Source organism: Pagrus pagrus, assembly GCF_965226575.1.
Source record: "Pagrus pagrus genome assembly, chromosome: 19".
In the NCBI taxonomy this organism is placed as follows: domain Eukaryota; kingdom Metazoa; phylum Chordata; class Actinopteri; order Spariformes; family Sparidae; genus Pagrus; species Pagrus pagrus.
In genome coordinates this window covers 2,655,529-2,673,469 of record NC_140203.1, presented here as the reverse complement: position 1 = coordinate 2,673,469, position 17,941 = coordinate 2,655,529, and the positions used below count along the sequence as shown (strand labels likewise).

Below are 17,941 nucleotides of genomic sequence, written 5' to 3'. Positions count from 1 at the left end.
CTTCACTTGGATGACTTAAAATGAAAGAAGTGTTTGACACATCAGATCACTTGTATTTTTGACATAAACTGCGTAACAGTCGTGACACATGTAGCTCAAAGGTTGCACAATTTACACAGCATTTTTCCTGGTTCCCTAACAGTACATTTAACTGTAATTTCCAAAGTGATGTATATGATCTGAAACCATATAAATCCATTAATGGATTGGCACAATAGCGATCGAGTTCAGCCTTTATTTACCCCAATCTCAACTTGTCTTTAACTCGCTCATGACTCCACAGCTGGTCGTCGGCGCTATGGATGTCAGGTTAGTTGCCACATTTTCTAAAGAGGCCATGTGAAAATGCAGACTTCCCTAATCACCTGTGACATGTTGCTGTGGCACTTTCAGTGGTGACATGTGGGGATTTACTGATGCAAGAAGGCAGTGCAGAAAAAGTGTGTGATAATGTGGCTCGTGTCTCGTGTCTGCCTGCTGCAGGTATTTAAAATGCTCTCAAGTAACTCAGTTGAGGAATAACTATCAGACGGACCATTAGCTGTTCTTATGAAGCGGTTCAATCTGTCTGTTGAGGATAAAAAGGTACCAAAACTGACTGTCTGTAACATTAAAAAGGGAGCTGTCAGAGTCAGAATCGGCTATTACACTTTAATTAAAGGATAAGTTCACCCAAGATGAAAATTCAGACATTATCTACATTTACATTTACATTTACATTTAGGGCATTGAGCAGATGCATTTGTCTAAAGTGACTTACAGTAACTTATGTACTCACCCTCATGCTGATGGGAAGTCTGGTGAAGCTTGATGTTTTAAAACATCAAAAAAAGAATGAAAAACAAACATAAAATGTCTCCATTGAGCTCGTTCTGCACGAGCAAAGTCTCCACAAGCTCTGAGATCCAAAATTGATTTGAACGGATGTTATTTACACCTATTTTGAAGCCAAAATCTTCACTGTAGCTGCCAAGCAGAAAGCACCCAGCCTGAAGTGGGTGTCAGATACAGATAACCACAGCTCACTGTGCAGGTAGAAAACCACAAGTTTCCTGTGACTCTGCTAAGCAGCCTTCAGCTGTGGGTGAAAAGCTTCAAGTTTCAGTTTGCATACAGGGACATGATTTAGATAATCTGTCAATTTGAAATGAATCATTGCAAAATTTATAAGAGAGATACGTTTGTTTCTGTTGGCTGGGCAGGATGTTAAGCACATGCTTAGTGCCTTCTCGCCACTTGTAAAGACATACACAGAGTTTCTGCTGTCTGAGATATTCACTTAGCAGTCCATCACTTGGGGCCGTCTTCTTGATGTACTCATGGCTTTGACATGGCTAGTCCCCGGTTAGTGTACAACCTCTGGACTCCATGCATCGCCTCCTCTATCTCGTCCTTTGGCCAGCTTATTATGCCAGCGGGGTATCTGTATTGCTCAGTCCTGGCATACAGCTTCATGTCATGTAGACCGGTTATCGCTGGGTGTCGGATCGCTTCTACCAGTCTTTCAGGATCAGTTAACTATTCTGGGTTGGTCCCATCCGCTAGCAGCTGGTTCATTTGTGTTGCAGCTTCTTTAGACCTGCTTCTTCATGCACTCTTTCCTGGATATCTGCCATCTTAGTTTCTATGGGGCTTGTTACCCATCATCGGAGTGTGGAGATGATGAAACATCCCACCTAACCTGTCGCCCTGGCTCCTTGCAGTTGCATGTTTGTCTGCACGAGCAGTTTTCAGTTAGGTAGAAATTCTATCCAGGTAGTCAAGGGTCCCACATCCTGGTAGCATGAAGGACCTTGCCTAAGGGCCCATATGAACAGCCACACCCTGCCCAGGATTTGAACCCTCGATCTCCTGAACCGGAGCACAGCGATCTTACTGAGCTATAATGTCGCTCAAGTGTACATAGGTATACACATACATACATATATATATATATATATATATATATATATACACACACACACACACACACACACATATACATATATATATATACACACATTGGAGCATTGAAATATAACAACTATAATTTACTATATTATATATTCTACATTATATATATGTTATTAGTTTTATTGTCGTATTATATTATAATTAATATATTTAGTATTAATATTTAACATCTAAGCACAAAGTGATGCATCTGAATATAATGCTGATCTTCTGGACCGTGTTGCAGCAGAAGGCAGATGTTGATGATCAGTCTGAACAACTGGACGTTCAGCTTCCTGTGGCAGTTTCTGCGCACTCTCTCAGGTTTGACCCTTCCCGCTTGCCGTTTAAGCCCGTACGTGGCAGTCAGAGAGCAGTACACAGCAGCTGAGGCTAATGCGGCTCCTCTCCTGCAACAATTCACTCATACAAACTGACATCCGGCCCTCCGACAGGACTTACTGAAAGCAAGGACGCTCTTTACATCGTCAGGCTTGGTGTGACGCCCGCTGTAAAACATTTCAAACATGTTTACCGTGTCGGAGCTGGTCGTCTTGCTGGCCGTCCTGTCTGCCACCGCGTCCGGCTACTTCGTTAGCATAGACGCCCATGCCGAGGAATGCTTCTACGAGCGGGTCAACTCCGGCACAAAGATGGGCCTCATGTTTGAGGTGGCCGAAGGCGGCTTTCTGGACATCGATGTCGAGGTGAATTACTTCACTGGGATAACAAACCAAACACCTAACGTGAAGGAATTGATGTGTGTTTCTTAATTGTTACCTGCTGACGCTACTGTTAGACTCAAGGCCTGTGCTAACGTTAGCTTGCGCCGCCTGCGTAACAGTTCACGTCAAGTGAAGCTACTTATTGCCCATTAACAAACTCTCAGACGCACAATATTCTGATTTGTGAATGAAATCATTAAAGAGGAATCACCTGTCCGTCTCGCTTTCTTTAAATATGTGACAGAGATGATTCAATTATTCATAACAATACAGGAAGTACAGCGTTAGCAGTCTGTCTGGCTAAGTTATGCTAGCTAACTGTGTAGCAAAAACGATGCCCTCTATCTAAATCAATACACTGTGAGATTTATTAATGCTAGTGCTCTTCTTACTCACTTATTGTGGAACAGTTGCTGTGCTTAAAGGTGCCACTGAGTGTTTTGTGTGCACAGACGTTGCTGCCATATGTTACTGCAGTCCCCTCATGCAGCAGTGTTCAGTGCATTAAGACATCTGTATTATTTCCTGTGTCCTTTCACAGATAACGGGGCCTGATGGCAAGCAGATTTACAAAGGCGACAGAGAGTCCAGTGGGAAATACTCTGTGGCAGCACACATGGACGGGACCTACAAGTTCTGCTTCAGCAACAAGATGTCAACCATGACACCCAAGATCGTCATGTTCACGATTGATATCGGAGAGGCGCCTAAAGGCCAGGACATGGAGACGGAAGGTACGCAGAGGATGTTTGTGTTGGAAAATCTGTTTTTCTGTCTGTATTCTGCTGTTATTTATCGTATGCTGCTGTCTTTTTGACTGTATTTTGGTGACTCTTCCTCTTCGTAGGTGGTGACAGCTGGGATGGTAGGGCACAGGGCAGGCTATGGCAAAACTGCTGTTGTGACATAGACTTTTGAGTTTGTGATGCACTGCAGAGTTTTCTCTAACCAGTGTTCCATAGCATACACTAATAAGTGCATTTCTACCAAGAAGCTGTGATGTTTGTGAATGATTTGACTGACTATTTGCACTGTGAGAACACGTAGGATCTATTTATGTCCCTGGTGATAGGACAGCATCACCCGCGACATACTGTACGTCACACTCGCAAAACGGTTATGCATGTCTTACATACCTCATGCATGTTCTTTGTGCACGGTGACTGGTTTGTGGCCCGTTACTGATGGTTTCTTTTACCTGTTTCAGCCCACCAAAACAAGCTGGAGGAGATGATCAACGAGCTCGCTGTTGCCATGACAGCTGTAAAGCATGAGCAGGAGTACATGGAGGTTCGCGAGAGGATACACAGAGCAAGTGAGTCAATAAGAGCATGTACCAAGAGCCAGTCGTTTTGTAGCTGTTTGACTGTTATTTCACAAGCTGTCTCTTCTTCCCTTTCTAGTCAACGACAACACAAACAGCAGAGTGGTGCTGTGGTCGTTCTTCGAAGCTCTGGTTCTCGTGGCAATGACACTTGGACAGATTTACTACCTGAAGAGATTTTTCGAAGTACGGCGAGTGGTGTAGTGCGCTTACATGATCCCTCTGTGTCCTCCACTGTTTTCTCCAACACCAAGACAGTTATTTACACTCTGGAAATGAGACTGGCAGTTTTGAGTAAAGCCTACATTTGATTGGATCTCAGATGTTTTGTTCTCCTGTTACCTGTTTGGTTCCTTCTGAAAAATGTAATTAGTGTTTGTTTGGAACGAATGGCCAAAAGATTCTGGGATAGATGTCGGATTTCATTAGTTTTTTTTTTTTTGTTTCACAGATTCTTTTGTCCAACACTGTTTGATAATTACAGTTACGTACCGATTACTAGCCAGTACAGATTTGCCTGTGTGAATGACTGTGAGGCTCATAATGTTAAGCAAACGCAGGCTAATGAATAAGATGTAGAAATGCACATAAATGGATAGGCATGTGTGGAGTCACCACAGGAGAATGTAGCCCTTATTAAGATATAAATCAGACTCCTTTCCTATGATTTAAAAATGGCAAACAAGAAAAACAAATGCTTTAGAATTTTGTCTGACGTGCAGGAGGTTTTGGTTTCCGGTGTCTAAGCCAAGTCAGACAATGTACCGGCAGATATGTGATATCTGTACATGTGTTAATGCTCTCAAACAACAAATTGCACTCCTGATGGATTCATCTAAATATCTGAAGGATTTACTCTGCAGCTGGTCTTTAAGGGAAACTGTACAGCTTCTAGCTCTGCCTGTTGATTCATAGCGTTCCATACACACGGGAGCGGGTTCAGTTTACATCTTTTGCAGTGAAACTACGTAGTTCAGAAAATAACAACAGGCGAGGGGTTTCTTGGCCTCGGAGTTCACAAGTTGATTTAATTTTCAAACACTTAATTTAAACTTTCACTTAGCAGCACGACCCGGAAGAGCTGAGGCAGGCTTGGATTTTAATCTGAACCACTTGGGGTGCAACTCCAAAGTGTAGAGAAATACTGAAATACATGTTACATGTTGATTGAGGGTGGGTGGGGGGTGGTCTGACACCTATTGACTGCTGTGTGCTTTAGTTGCTTCTACTATAGTTATTTTGTTGGGGTTGGGGATTTTAAATTATATGATTGTATACAATTTTGAACCGTTTGTTTTTCTTGGAGCATATCCTGTGACATGCAACTGTGTGGATGTTAAAAAAATTCAGATGCTTTACCTTTTTCTATCAGTATACAAGGTAACAAGTCCAAAAGTCTACGCAGCTGCAACACCGTTATTGTCGCGTGTCACCGAATATGCTCCAGTTTTGTATTAAAAACAATCTTTGGTGAGCTCAGGCAGGTAAACTGTTCTGTACACAGTCTCCTCCTTTTTGTGACTACGACAAAATCTGATAAATGGATCTGTACAAATGTAGAATGGTTGTCTGTGGAAAATGCCCCAGGTTTCATAATAAAGCCAATATTCTGTACAATTACTTGGATGTCTTTCTTAACAGGTGGTAAAAGTTTCTTATTGAGAAGTTTGACTGCAGGTGGAAAACATGAAGTTACACAAAAACTCAAGTACTTTTTGTTTCTCAGGCATCTGTTTTTGATTATTTACATTATTTATTCTTCTATTACGTTCCAGAAGGAAATATTGTGCTTTTTACTCCGCTACCTTTATTTGACAGATGTAGGTAACGGATTATTTGCAGAATCACTTATGATCAGTTTATAAAATAATATAAAATATGGTCACGAAAACTTTGCAGTCCTGAGGTACTTGTAGACGAGTGTTTCCATTTCAATGTGATTTATCCTTTTACTCCACTGTTTTATTTGACAGATGCAGGTAATAATTTCAGATTCACTTCAGTCAGTTTATACATTATATAAAATATGGTCGGCTTTAAAATAAGTATCATAACAATTCCTAACATTATATGAAAAAGCCACATAAACCATAAATACTGCTTCTACGTCATTGCCTGAGAAATAATTGCTAACAGATCATATTTGTGTACTTTTATTAACATTAAGATTGGCTCCAGAGGAAGCTGCATGCAATCTGATGAATTGCCTCCAGTGACCTCAGTCAGTGTTGCATTGTGGGTAATGTAGGCTTCCATGCATTTAAACTTCATTTTAAAATTAAATATATTTAGCTGATAACTTTTAGTTTTCAATTATATTTATAACATCCGCCCCTCTTAAGCTTCTTAATTTTTTAAAAAGGATGAAATTAAACTAAATTAAATCAAATTAAATGATCAACTAACAATAATATAACCGGCACATGAGGATGCGGAACGATACTCGTGACAGCGCTTCAGTTCCCACCCGGCTTGTAAACATCAGCGCACCCGGAAAGAGGAGCAGCGTGGAGAGCGAGCGAGCCGAGCCGAGCGGCGGCTAACAACTTTAGCTTCAAACTTTACTCTGTGCTTCACCTCCGACATGGACAACACGACGGACGGGACGTGGGACAGTTTACCTGTCAAACTCAACGACATGATTTTAGAAACGCTCGTGGAGCTGAAATTCACACACATGACACCTGTACAGGTAACAATCACACCTCAAACCTGCCTCTCAGCACTGTTCAGTCAACACACCAGCTCACCTGTGATTTCTTCTGTACAGGCTGCTTGTATTCCGCTGTTCATGAGGAACAAAGATGTGGCTGCTGAGGCGGTAAGTGTGCGATTCAACCAAAGTAACTAAAGTATTTAAGTAACGCTACGACTGAGGCTCGTGTTACTTCTGTTACTGAAGTATCTCCATTTCAGGAACCGTTATACTCCTACTTCATTACACTTAGGAAGCCATTAATGTGCTTTTTACACCACCACTACATTAATTGACACTTTTTGAAATGCGCCATTTTGAATGATGAGCACTTCTTGATGCTGGTACTTCTGTAAGATTTAGCATCGTTTAGTTGTACCAGAGTATTTTTACTCTACTCTAAGTACTGCTTCCACCACTTAATTCAACCAGTCATCATTAACTACTGGATAATAAAACACCTCCAGTGTTTTATAGACGAGGTAAATGGCACTAATATGAAAGTTTTGGGTTGCCAGGTTGTGACAAACCCTCCTCCAGCATGAACCTTTAGCTGTCTTTTCAGTCAGCTCGTTCATCATCACTTCTCCAGTAGACTGTGTTAAAGTGCTGCAACCATCAGTATCGTTATTTTGACCGATAACTATCTCTACATCAGAAAACACCAGTTAACTTGTTTTATTTATTTTAAAATCATTTACAATCAGGGTTGCAGCTCACAATTATTTCCCCTCTCTAATAACCTCTGAATTACTGTCAAGATTGATCGTTAACTGTATAAAATTAGGGATAACAGATAAATTATCAGCTTAATAATGGAAAATTTACATTATCAGTTACCGGCAGATAAAGAAATTATAGCTGATAAATCTAGCTGACATTACAGAGCCAAATTGCTTTTGTCGACTTAACAAGTGCAGCATCCAACACAGTAGGTGGTGGCATGCAGCTTGAAACACAGAAGAAGATCAGCACACACATATAACGTCAAACTGCTGCACCTGTGTACAGCCACGCAACGTAGACAAGAGCCAAACATGTTATCGGTATCTGGGATTTTTCTGTCAGATTGCAGATCAAATAAACTAATTTAAAAATGTGCCAAGTTGCCTCTGATGCAAAATCCATCACACAATGTCTGATGTGTAACATATCACAATTAATAACCTATAAAGACTGAATAATCTGAATAATCTGAATCTGCAGTAACTAGTAACTACATCTATTAAATAAATGTGGTGGAGAGGAAGTATACAGTAGCAGGAAATGGAAATACTCAAGTAAAGTATGTGAAAATTGTACTTAAGAACAGTACAGTAGGAGGTTTATTTCGTCACTGGTTGAAATTTTCACAGCTGTTTCTCAGTTTCCTTGATTTCTGATAATCGGTACCGCTCCAGCTCACTAAATGTCTCATCGCTGCAGGTAACTGGGAGCGGAAAGACGCTTGCTTTTGTCATTCCTGTCATAGAACTGCTCCTGAAGAGAGAAGAAAAGCTGAAGAAGATGCAGGTGAGGATGAGACTCTCTCAGGTGGAACTTCTACATCCACCGTCATGGTGGAGGGGAGGACCGGGGGTTCAGATCTTCTGTGGAGGTTTAACTTGTGTCTCCTGCAGGTCGGCGCTCTGGTGATCACTCCCACAAGAGAGCTGGCTCTTCAGATCAGTGAAGTCATGGGGCAGTTCATTCACAAATTCCCACAGTTCACGTAAGTACAAAGGCAGTGATGAGGACATGAGTCGTCTTGATTCTTGACCTTTTTCAATAGTAATCACGCAATATCTAAACTTACAGTCCACCTGCTGGCTTCTTCTGGAGCTTTCTACCACGTCTCTGCAGCTGTTGGCTCAGGCAAAAGGTGGTAGCTCCAGAAAAAGTGAAAGGACAAACCTGAATGTTTTATTAATAAAAGCTCTGCAGATAAGAGGGAAAATATGTGGACTTACACTTTAACCTTTCTTGGAAACCTTTAGTGCTAAAATAACAGCACCCTCATCCGATGTTGGTCTATTAATCACGTGGGTCTTATTTTGTTTTGTGTTTTTCAGTAATTAAAATGTTTCATGTCTTTGTTTTCAGGCAGATTTTACTGATTGGTGGCAGTAACCCGATAGAGGATGTGGAGAAGTTCAAGGATAAAGGGTATGTGACGGTCACAAACGAAAATGTTTTATCATGAACAATATAATATACAATATAAGGAAACCTGCCTCAGTTATTCTCTCATATTAGTTTGACATGTTCTCCGTCAGCTCTGTATGAAACCCTGAATGAAGACGAGAAGAAAAGACTTTGTTCATGTTTGTTTATTGATGATTTAAAGCTTCAGTTTGTTCACACGTCCATCAGTGAAGTCTGTTAAACCGCTCTTGTTCAATGATTTCATGAACAGATTGACTTGATCCACACAATCAGTGTGTTGGAGCAGAATCTCAGCTATGTACAAGCAAATAATGAAGCATCTCCTTATTGATTATGATCATGTAAACTGAAGTCATCATGAGCAGCGAGAGCCTCCGTGGCTGAACAGACACAGGAAGGAGCGCCGCCTGAAGAAAGTCCAACATTTACAGAACAAGAAGACGTCAAAGTACCGCCCATCATGTTTGATTGACAGCTGATCTGTGTGCAGTGAAGAAACGCCACAACAATCAGCTCTCAGCAACAATGATGGAAACACAACAAGTGTGAAGACATGAAACACAGAGTTTAACCCACTGACCCTGAAATGACTTCTGTCTATTTGAGTTCACAAAACTCAGCAGAGTCATTAACATAAAATCCAGCATAGAGAGGCTGAGTGAATGTGGTCTGGACTCTGTGGAGGAGAGTGATGGTTTCAGAGACGCTGTAGAAGGACAGAATACCTGCACTGTGATCCAGGTACACTCCAACTCTGGAGGACCGAGGACCTGAGACGGAAGTTTTGACTTTGTTGTGATAAAACTCATAACTGTCTGTGGAACAATTTAACCTCCAAGATTTGTCATTGAATCCAAATCTACATTCATCTGACCACTCTGCTCTGCTGATATTCTTGTATGCGACTGCTACACCAACTCCTCCTCTCCACTTCACCTCCCAGTAACGACGTCCAGTCAGACTCTCTCTACTCAGGACCTGATCCCACAGAGTGAATCTGTCTGGGTGACTAGAATAAGACTGTTGTTTTCTCTTGTGTGTTGCTTTTCTGCTCCCCTCAGATAATAACAGACGTGTGTGTGCTGTGTTTGGATCCAGTGTGATGTCACATGAATATCTTAAGAAGTCAGCTCTGGTCTTGTTCTCTGGTTGTGGCAGTAAAACATCCACTTCAGTCACCGTCAGTGAGATGTTTGTCCATGTCTCTCTCAGGACGTCCTGTAGTTTGTCTCTGACCTCTGACACAGCTGCTGTCACATCCTCAAAGTACTTCAGAGGACGGATATTGATGCTGGATGAGTGTGTAGACTCACTGAGTGCTGACAGTGAGGGGTAGTTGTGTAGAAACTGGGTGTGATCCTCTGTGTGTGAGAGCTTCTTCAGCTCAGCGTCTTTCCTCTTCAGCTCAGTGATCTCCTGCTCCAGCTTCTCCTGAAGCTCTTTGACTCGACTCACTTCAGTTTCCTGCTGGGATCTGACCTGCTGCTTCACATCAGAGCGTCTTTTCTCCATGAGACGGATCAGCTCGGTGAAGATCTTCTCACTGTGCTCCACTGCTTCATCAGCAGAGCCATTGATGGCCTCCACCTCCTGTTGAAGCACCTTCACATCTTCCTCTCTGTCCTGGATTCTCTGCTGGATGTTTTGTCGACTCCCCTCCAGCTCTCTCTGCCTCTCAGTCCTCTCTGCTGCAGCTGACACTGTGTCGTGGCCTTTATGTTCGTCCACAGAGCAGAGATAACAGATACACTGCTGATCAGTACGGCAGAACATCTTCATCACCTCATCATGACGAGAGCAGATGTTCTCCTGGAGCTTCTTGGACGGCTCCACCAGCTTGTGTTTCTTAAATGTAGGTGATTGATAATGAGGCTGGAGGTGTTTCTCACAGTAAGAGGCCACACACTGCAGACAGGACTTGAGGGCTTTCAGTTTCCTCCCAGTGCAGAAATCACAGGCCACATCTTCAGGTCCAGCATAGCAGCGATCAGCAGGAGCAGCTTGGAGTCCAGTCTTCTTCAGCTCCTCCACTAAAGCTGCTAACATGGTGTTTTTCAGCAGCTCAGGCCTCGGTGTGAAGCTCTTCCTGCACTGAGGGCAGCTGTGGATCCTCCTCTCATCCTCTGCGTCCCAGTGATCTTTAATACAGTTCTTGCAGTAGCTGTGTCCACAGGGAGTAGTCACCGGATCCTTCAGTAGATCCAAACAGATCGGACAAGAGAAAGTCTCTCGGTCCAGCTGAACTGCTCTCTGCGCCATTTCACCTCTCAGTGACAACGACTGTCTGAGTTTCACTTCCTGATAACTGAAACTAGCCTGAACTCTGATCTGAACAGGGTGTGTTTGTGCAGTGAATGAGGCCGTCAGCTCAGTTACACCCAACCACAAACTGTAGATCTGAAGGGGAGGGAACCAGGAAACATCCCGACAGAGTGGAGCTGCTGTGTGAGAGGAGGAAGAAGAGGGAGGGCTGATCGAGCTGCGACTCGCTCCAGGACGAGGAGCCGCTCTGTGAATCTGAACTATGTTTCCTCTTTTACAACGAAGCCTCAGTTAAAACCTGCTCCACATTTGACATCAGTTTCACACCTCCACATCAGTTTTTGCTGATATTTCTCTAACTCTTTACTTTTCTTTTCCTGGTTAGGGTTAGAATTACACTTTCCTCCCCACGGCTGCGCCTCAAGATCCTGTCCATGAAAATCACTAACAGGATTGTAGTTATAGTTTTGCCGCCGCGAAAATTGTCATCAAAGCCCCAGAACTTAATTTAGATCCCGGTCCCTGTGGTGGGAACGTTCCAAGTTCGAACAAAGGTTTCGAATCAGCATCTTAAACTACTGGACTACCAGAACACCTCATCGATGAGGGTAAAGGAACACAGTCAGTCATGAGTAGGGGTCGACCAGTTTGGCTTTTTCAGGGCCGATACAGATGCTGATTATTAGAAATCGAGGACACTGAAAACCGATCGGCAGCAGAAAAAAATGCTGAATATCAGTGAGGTCGATAATCCGTCTACCCCTAGTCTTTAGTTTTTCTGATGACGACTATTTGTGTGTTTCAGAGCGAACATTGTGATCGCGACTCCAGGCCGTCTGGAGGACATGTTCAGGAGGAAGTCCGACGGTCTGGACCTGGGCTGCTCGGTAAAGAGTCTGGACGTGCTGGTTCTCGATGAGGCCGACAGACTACTCGACATGGGTTTCGAGGCCAGGTAAGAAACAAGCTCAGTGTGCAGAGCGAGAGAACATTTCTTCAATTAACATAAACAACCTCTGAACGCAGTGTAAAACATTAAACAGAATGTGATTACTGCTGATATGATGATAGTATCATGATCGGGTATGAAAGAGTTATCTTCGAAAGGCTCCCTCGTTCATCAGCAACGACGGAGCGAGGTTAACCACTTTGTAAAACACGTGATTGTGTAAAAGGATGTTACTACATGTACTCAGGAAACCTTCATGAACACAGTTTGTTTGTAAATGATTTAATTCAGGTTTTATTTAGTCTGTGTGTCTGTTTGTGTATCCAGTCTGAACACCATCCTGGGCTACCTGCCCAAACAGAGACGTACAGGCTTGTTTTCAGCCACTCAGACGCAGGAGCTGGAGAAGCTGGTGAGGGCCGGCCTCAGGAACCCAGTCCGCATCACCGTGAAAGAGAAGGGCGTCGCTGCCACCGCCGTCCAGAAAACACCCTCCAGACTGTCCAACTACTACACTGTGAGTCGTCTCAGTCTGAAGCCTGCCTCGCATCAACCAGCCCCAAAGGAAATGTAGTTAATACAAATTATGTTGTCATTTCAGATCTGCAGAGCAGAGGACAAGTTCAACAGCCTGGTGGCGTTTTTGAGGCAACACAAGCATGAGAAGAACCTGGTCTTCTTCAGGTATGTTAAAGGAGCAGTTCACCCCAAAAATGTTCTATTATCTATTTACGATCATGCTGATGGAAAGTCAGGTGAAGTCTCGAAACATTTCTGGAGCTTCACAGCAGAACAGCTTTGCAGCATTCTGCAGACGTTATTAAAACCCTTTTCTTTATTTTTGAAGCAGAAATCGTCTCTGCAGCTGCTCAGCTAAAAGCCTTAGCACATACCTCGTTTGAAGTGGGTGCACAAGCTCAACCGAGTGTTGAGGCTTTCATTATTAACAATGGAGCGTAACACGAAACATATATACACAATATATTTTTCAGTACAGCGTCTGCTCGGCATTATACCGTCGCTTGCCTTCAAGTTGAAAAGATTCTTCATCAGGTGTGAAGTGAAGTCATTGACTGATATGAGTCGCTGCCGTCTCCTCCTCAGTACGTGTGCCTGTGTGGAGTACTACGGTCGAGCTCTGGAGACTCTGATCAAGAAGGTCACGGTCCACTGCATCCACGGCAAGATGAAAAACAAACGCAACAAGATCTTTGCAGACTTTCGGGCCCTGAAAAGGTGAGACTGACGGTGTGTGTGTCTCTGTCTGTCTGTCTGTCTGTACACAGTAAACCTGATGTGCACTCTGTGACTTATTTAACACTTTTATCTTTGTGTTATGTCGCAGTGGGATCTTGGTGTGTACAGATGTCATGGCCAGAGGTATTGATATCCCTGATGTTAACTGGGTGCTGCAGTATGATCCTCCCAGCAGCGCAAGGTAACGTCTCTGAAACCAGCGTCACTGGGTCAAATTACATGCATTTCTAATAATAATAGTGACATGTTCAGCAATTTATCTTAAATCTTTTAAATCAGCTCCAAAACTTTATTTTAATTTTTAAAGAAAGGCTAAATGAAATCCTCAGATTGTGATGTCCAGTTAATACTTGTTAGGAGATACATTCACTTTTTAGCAGACACTGAAGAATCAGAATAAGACATTTATTGTTGTGTGACTGTTTTACGTTCCTTTGTTTCGTCTCAGTGCGTTTGTTCATCGATGTGGACGTACAGCTCGAATCGGCAACCAGGGCAACGCCCTCGTCTTCCTGCTGCCAATGGAGGAGACCTACGTCAATTTTTTGTCCATCAACCAGAAAGTGAGTTATTTTCCATATTTTAGAAATTTCTCTAAAACCTTTTGTTCAATAATTTTCCCTCGACTATCAGTGTAAACCATAACTTCCTATGCCTGCTCCACTTGCTCTCAAGCTGCTCCTCAAGCTACAGCAATTAATCGATGAGATGTCAACTACTAGAATAATCAGCAACAATTTTAATAATCGATTAATCTAAAGTCAAAATTCTGATTCCAGCTTCTTCAATGTGAATATTTTCTGGTTTCTTTCCTCCTGTATCACACTAAAACTAAACATTTCATCATTTTCTGACCTTTTTATAGAATAATCTTTCGTAAATAAATAAATAATTTCATTTCTCCAGTGCCCGCTCCAGCAGATGCCTCCTGTGAGCGATGTTGTGGACGTGCTGCCCAAAGTGCAGGCCATGTCTCTGGCTGACCGCGCCATGTTTGACAGAAGCATGAGGGCCTTCGTCTCGTACGTCCAGGCCTACGCCAAACATGAATGTAGCCTCATCTTCAGAATCAAAGGTAAAAAACTGAAAACTGCCACTTTACATCTCAGATTCAGTTCTGTCGTATGCGTGAAGTAAAAACACTTTGTTGTTCATTTCTTCGCCTAGATCTGGACTTTGCCACCTTAGCACGCGGCTTCGCCCTCCTCCGCCTGCCGAAGATGCCCGAGCTGAGGGGGAAAACGTTTCCTGATTTCACCGAGACGACAGTGGACACAGACACCATCCGCTACAAGGACAAGAACAGGGAGAAACAGAGGCAGAAGATGCTCGCTGAGCCGAGAGAAGAGACTCGTTTTCCCAGAAAGAACTTCATCAAGAATAAGTCCTGGTCGAAACAGAAGACCAAGAAGGTTCGCAGGAAAAAGATGGCCGCCAAGAGGAAGCACAACGAGGTATTTTCCACTCAGTGACCGTGAGATGTGATGATTAAACAAAGAGTGTCAGTGGGCTGGATTTAATCTCAGCTCTGTTTTTATCTTGTGTGTGTCCGCAGGGTTCAGACGTGGACGACGAGGACATGAAGGAGCTTTTAAATGACACTCGCCTCCTCAAGAAACTCAAGAAAGGGCAAATCAGCGAGGAGGACTTTGAGAAACAGATAACGAGCGAGCCGAAGTCGAAACACAAAACAGGACCGTCACACGACGGCTCGGGGGACAATGTATAATCCAACAGCTGTGTTCAACTTGGTCAAAATTCAATTAAATCAAACTCCTTGGACTTTGTTCTGACGATGGATTTTATTGAGAATGGGGAGGCAGTTATAAATAAAGCTTGATAAGTTCATCGCTGACAGCCGACGGGGTGAGGACTCCCAGGTCGGTGAAGAGGAGGGTGATGAGGGAGGGAGGCGTGTAATCAATCATGGGATGCTCCTCCGACAGGTTCTGTACAGTCTTCAGGGTGTCTGCTTTGTACTGTGGAGGCGAGAAAAGACGTGTAAAGAAATATTTCAAAATATATCAGAATTAGTCTCGACATTACATTCTCAGACATCATACGAGGGGTGTAACGATTCTCCAAGTCCACGCTTCAGACCTTTTTTTGGTAAAGTTTGGGGTTAAATAAGAACATTTTTAGGTTTTATTAAATCAATCAATGTGTAATAATATCAAGAATATTTAAGTAGATTAACTTTCTAAACCTGAGTGAGTTGTAGGGATGTAACGATATACCTAACTTTATCTTGATACCGTCGGGGACTGTCACGACGTCTACCAACATATGACTTATAAAGTTCATGGATATAACACAGTTAATCAGTATGAATACATTCTGTCGCTCCTTGTCAATGTGTTGTTATGTTTGAACAGCAGAGGGCGCAATCATCCTGCTCAAGAGGACAAACTCTTACACAGAGCTGAAGTCACGCCCCTTCCGGTGGACGCCATGGGACCTTATTTCAGGAAAAAATATGTATAGCAGGACTGAAGAGAGACAAATAATTTTTTGATCCTGTTTGAATTGTGTTTTCAAGTCAACACAGTCGCAGTTTGTGGTAATTAAAGTAAAATATCATCTAGTTTTGTGTTAAAGCGCTCCGTGAACTACATCGTCTCACTCCACACACGTCACCAACACAACATGGCCGCCAACTGGGCTCAGCAAAGGTAGTAAAAAAAGATGAGAATCACAATGAATCTGGTCGCGTCAGGTTAACCGTGACTTACCTTGAATTTATCAGGCACGTCCTGCTGGTTGAGCGGATACAGGCGGACGAATTTGAAGCTCTCTGCCACGACGTAGAAGGGCTTGTTGTGAGCTTTAGAGCACACGGCCATCTGGTAAGTGCCAATCTGTAAGTGTGAAGGAGAAACACTGAGGTCTCTGTAACACAAGCAACTGATGCTGCTTTCACAGAGGTGCAGTGAAAACAGTTAAAGGAGCAGTACGTAGTTTTGGTGAAGAAATGTTAATGAGCAGAGAAAGATCTCTTCTGCCTTAACAAACTAAATAAACTCTTTGTTTTCATGACTGAATAAACAAACTGATTTTTAAGGACAACACAATTTATACTGTTTTACTTTGTGTATACGTGGCGGACCCTGCCACCTTTCTAGCTTCAAACAGTGTTCTGGGACCTTATTTTCCTCTGAGAACAGCTTGTTTATTCACTGATGGAAACAGTTTGTATTATTACCTCATTAATATTGTAAATATTAAAATACTGAGTTTGAATTTCTTCTCCAAAACTACACAGGGACCCTTTAAAGTGAAATTAAAAAGCGAATATTTTTCATTTTCAACTGAAACATTACTGCAAGCACCTATTGTGATAATATTCTAGTTTTTAAAATGTATTTTTATATATATTATTTTTCATTTTATGGTGATTTTTCACTTCAAATTCAGACTCTAGCTGAAGTTATCCAGGATCACCACTGTTCATCCAAAGACATGTTGGACCCCGACGATTCACTGAAAACTCACCTTATTGATGATCCCTCCGCTCTCGACAACGCCCTCTGCACCGACAATCACCAGGTCCACTTTCTCCAACACATACCTGTAAAAAAAAAAAAAGAGAGATTAAAACACTGAATTAACTCCCGCTGACAACGTTTGACACAGGTTTTTTCTTTTAAACTGAAATATTCACCCCACAGCTGCATCCAGGACCACTGTTACTGGAACATTGAGTTTCCTCAGGGCTTCTGCCATCTGTCGCCTGAATCCAGAAAGTATGAATAAAAAAAGATAAACTGAATGAGTGTGTGTCCCCTCGGAGTAAAACGAGGACACTTCACGGACGGCATTCACTCACCCAGCTGAGTCAGGCTGCGATTCAGTCACATAGACAGAGAAGCGTTTCTTCTCAGCTGCAGCCTTTTCCAGCACCCTCAGGACGACTCTGGAGTACGAGTGAGTCAGGATTTTCTGTCGGAGGAACATTTGGGAAGACGAGGGAAAGTCACAGAATCGCCTAAATACTGTAAATATAAAGGGTGTATTGTATGTGTGCCAGCATCTAAGCATAAAAAATCTCTGGCCAACTCACAGCTGCGTGTCTTTCTGGAGGATAATAATGACATTCAGTGTCGGGAGTCAAGTTTCAGACCTGCTCAAAGTACGAAAACTGCTGTTGTGGGCGACGACTTCAACCCACTTAATGAAAACCAACATGAGCTGCACTGCTTGTTGATCTGTCCAAGGCTTTTGTTACAGCTGATGATAACATCTGGATAAAGAAGTTGTGAGACTGTTGTTTCCAATGGTGTCAGATCAACCTTTTTATTGATGGTAAACATCTAACATTTTACAAATACAGTAAACCATAACCAGTATAAGCTTCTTCTCTAACACCCAGTCCCCATTTCCCTGAAAAAAGTGTTTAATTTTTTTGAGTAAATGCTTAAATCAGTTGAAACAGCTGCTGAATGTTGGCAGGTTAGACTTGAGACACATAAGCAGACAGGCTGGTACCAGATGCTGCAACACTTCTTACAAGAAAAGAAACAACTTAAGGTTTTGAATTTAAGGCCGAAAATTCAAGAAAGCAGGAATGTTTAAGAAATTTACTGCAGCTGTTTCACAAAGTCTGTTCAGGTGCTCAGAATGCAACAACTCACAAAGTTGCACAATTTGTTAAG

The 17,941-nt window shown here is 42.6% G+C and overlaps 4 protein-coding genes across 5 annotated transcripts in view; 2 read left to right on the top strand and 2 right to left on the bottom strand.

Annotated features, from left to right (window-relative positions):
* The first annotated feature begins 2,254 nt into the window (after window positions 1-2,254).
* tmed2 (transmembrane p24 trafficking protein 2) lies at window positions 2,255-5,601 on the top strand. Of its 2 annotated transcripts, XM_084383466.1 has the most exons (5): window positions 2,255-2,639; window positions 3,199-3,391; window positions 3,505-3,522; window positions 3,865-3,972; window positions 4,061-5,601. In XM_084383466.1, exons 1-5 carry the CDS (start codon window positions 2,460-2,462, stop codon window positions 4,183-4,185), a joined length of 624 nt encoding a protein of 207 aa, XP_084239592.1. In that variant the 5' UTR covers window positions 2,255-2,459; the 3' UTR covers window positions 4,186-5,601. The 2 variants fall into 2 exon arrangements, with proteins under 2 accessions (XP_084239592.1, XP_084239593.1); XM_084383467.1 differs by lacking the exon at window positions 3,505-3,522 and having other exon boundaries at window positions 2,262-2,639.
* An 848-nt stretch (window positions 5,602-6,449) lies between these two features.
* Window positions 6,450-15,071, top strand: ddx55 (DEAD (Asp-Glu-Ala-Asp) box polypeptide 55). The gene is made up of 14 exons (XM_084383518.1): window positions 6,450-6,673; window positions 6,752-6,802; window positions 8,102-8,188; window positions 8,296-8,387; window positions 8,759-8,821; window positions 11,889-12,038; window positions 12,360-12,549; window positions 12,634-12,716; window positions 13,137-13,268; window positions 13,378-13,470; window positions 13,738-13,852; window positions 14,196-14,364; window positions 14,457-14,743; window positions 14,845-15,071. Exons 1-14 carry the CDS (start codon window positions 6,566-6,568, stop codon window positions 15,016-15,018), a joined length of 1,794 nt encoding a protein of 597 aa, XP_084239644.1. The 5' UTR covers window positions 6,450-6,565; the 3' UTR covers window positions 15,019-15,071.
* Window positions 9,036-11,185, bottom strand: LOC311274887 (tripartite motif-containing protein 16-like). The gene has a single exon (XM_084382884.1). It carries the CDS (start codon window positions 11,078-11,080, stop codon window positions 9,419-9,421), a length of 1,662 nt encoding a protein of 553 aa, XP_084239010.1. The 5' UTR covers window positions 11,081-11,185; the 3' UTR covers window positions 9,036-9,418.
* Window positions 15,072-15,112: 41 nt separating the features above from the next.
* The window catches only part of eif2b1 (eukaryotic translation initiation factor 2B, subunit 1 alpha), a gene marked incomplete at its 3' end in the record, with an annotated part of 34,695 nt that continues 31,866 nt past the window's right edge, over window positions 15,113-17,941 (bottom strand). Inside the window, exons 5-9 of the mRNA XM_084383530.1 lie at window positions 17,116-17,228; window positions 16,951-17,019; window positions 16,782-16,857; window positions 16,022-16,147; window positions 15,113-15,268 (exon numbers count right to left, since the gene is read on the bottom strand). Of these exons, the coding sequence (XP_084239656.1) occupies window positions 15,113-15,268; window positions 16,022-16,147; window positions 16,782-16,857; window positions 16,951-17,019; window positions 17,116-17,228 (540 nt within the window). The remainder of the gene's footprint in view (window positions 15,269-16,021; window positions 16,148-16,781; window positions 16,858-16,950; window positions 17,020-17,115; window positions 17,229-17,941) is intronic.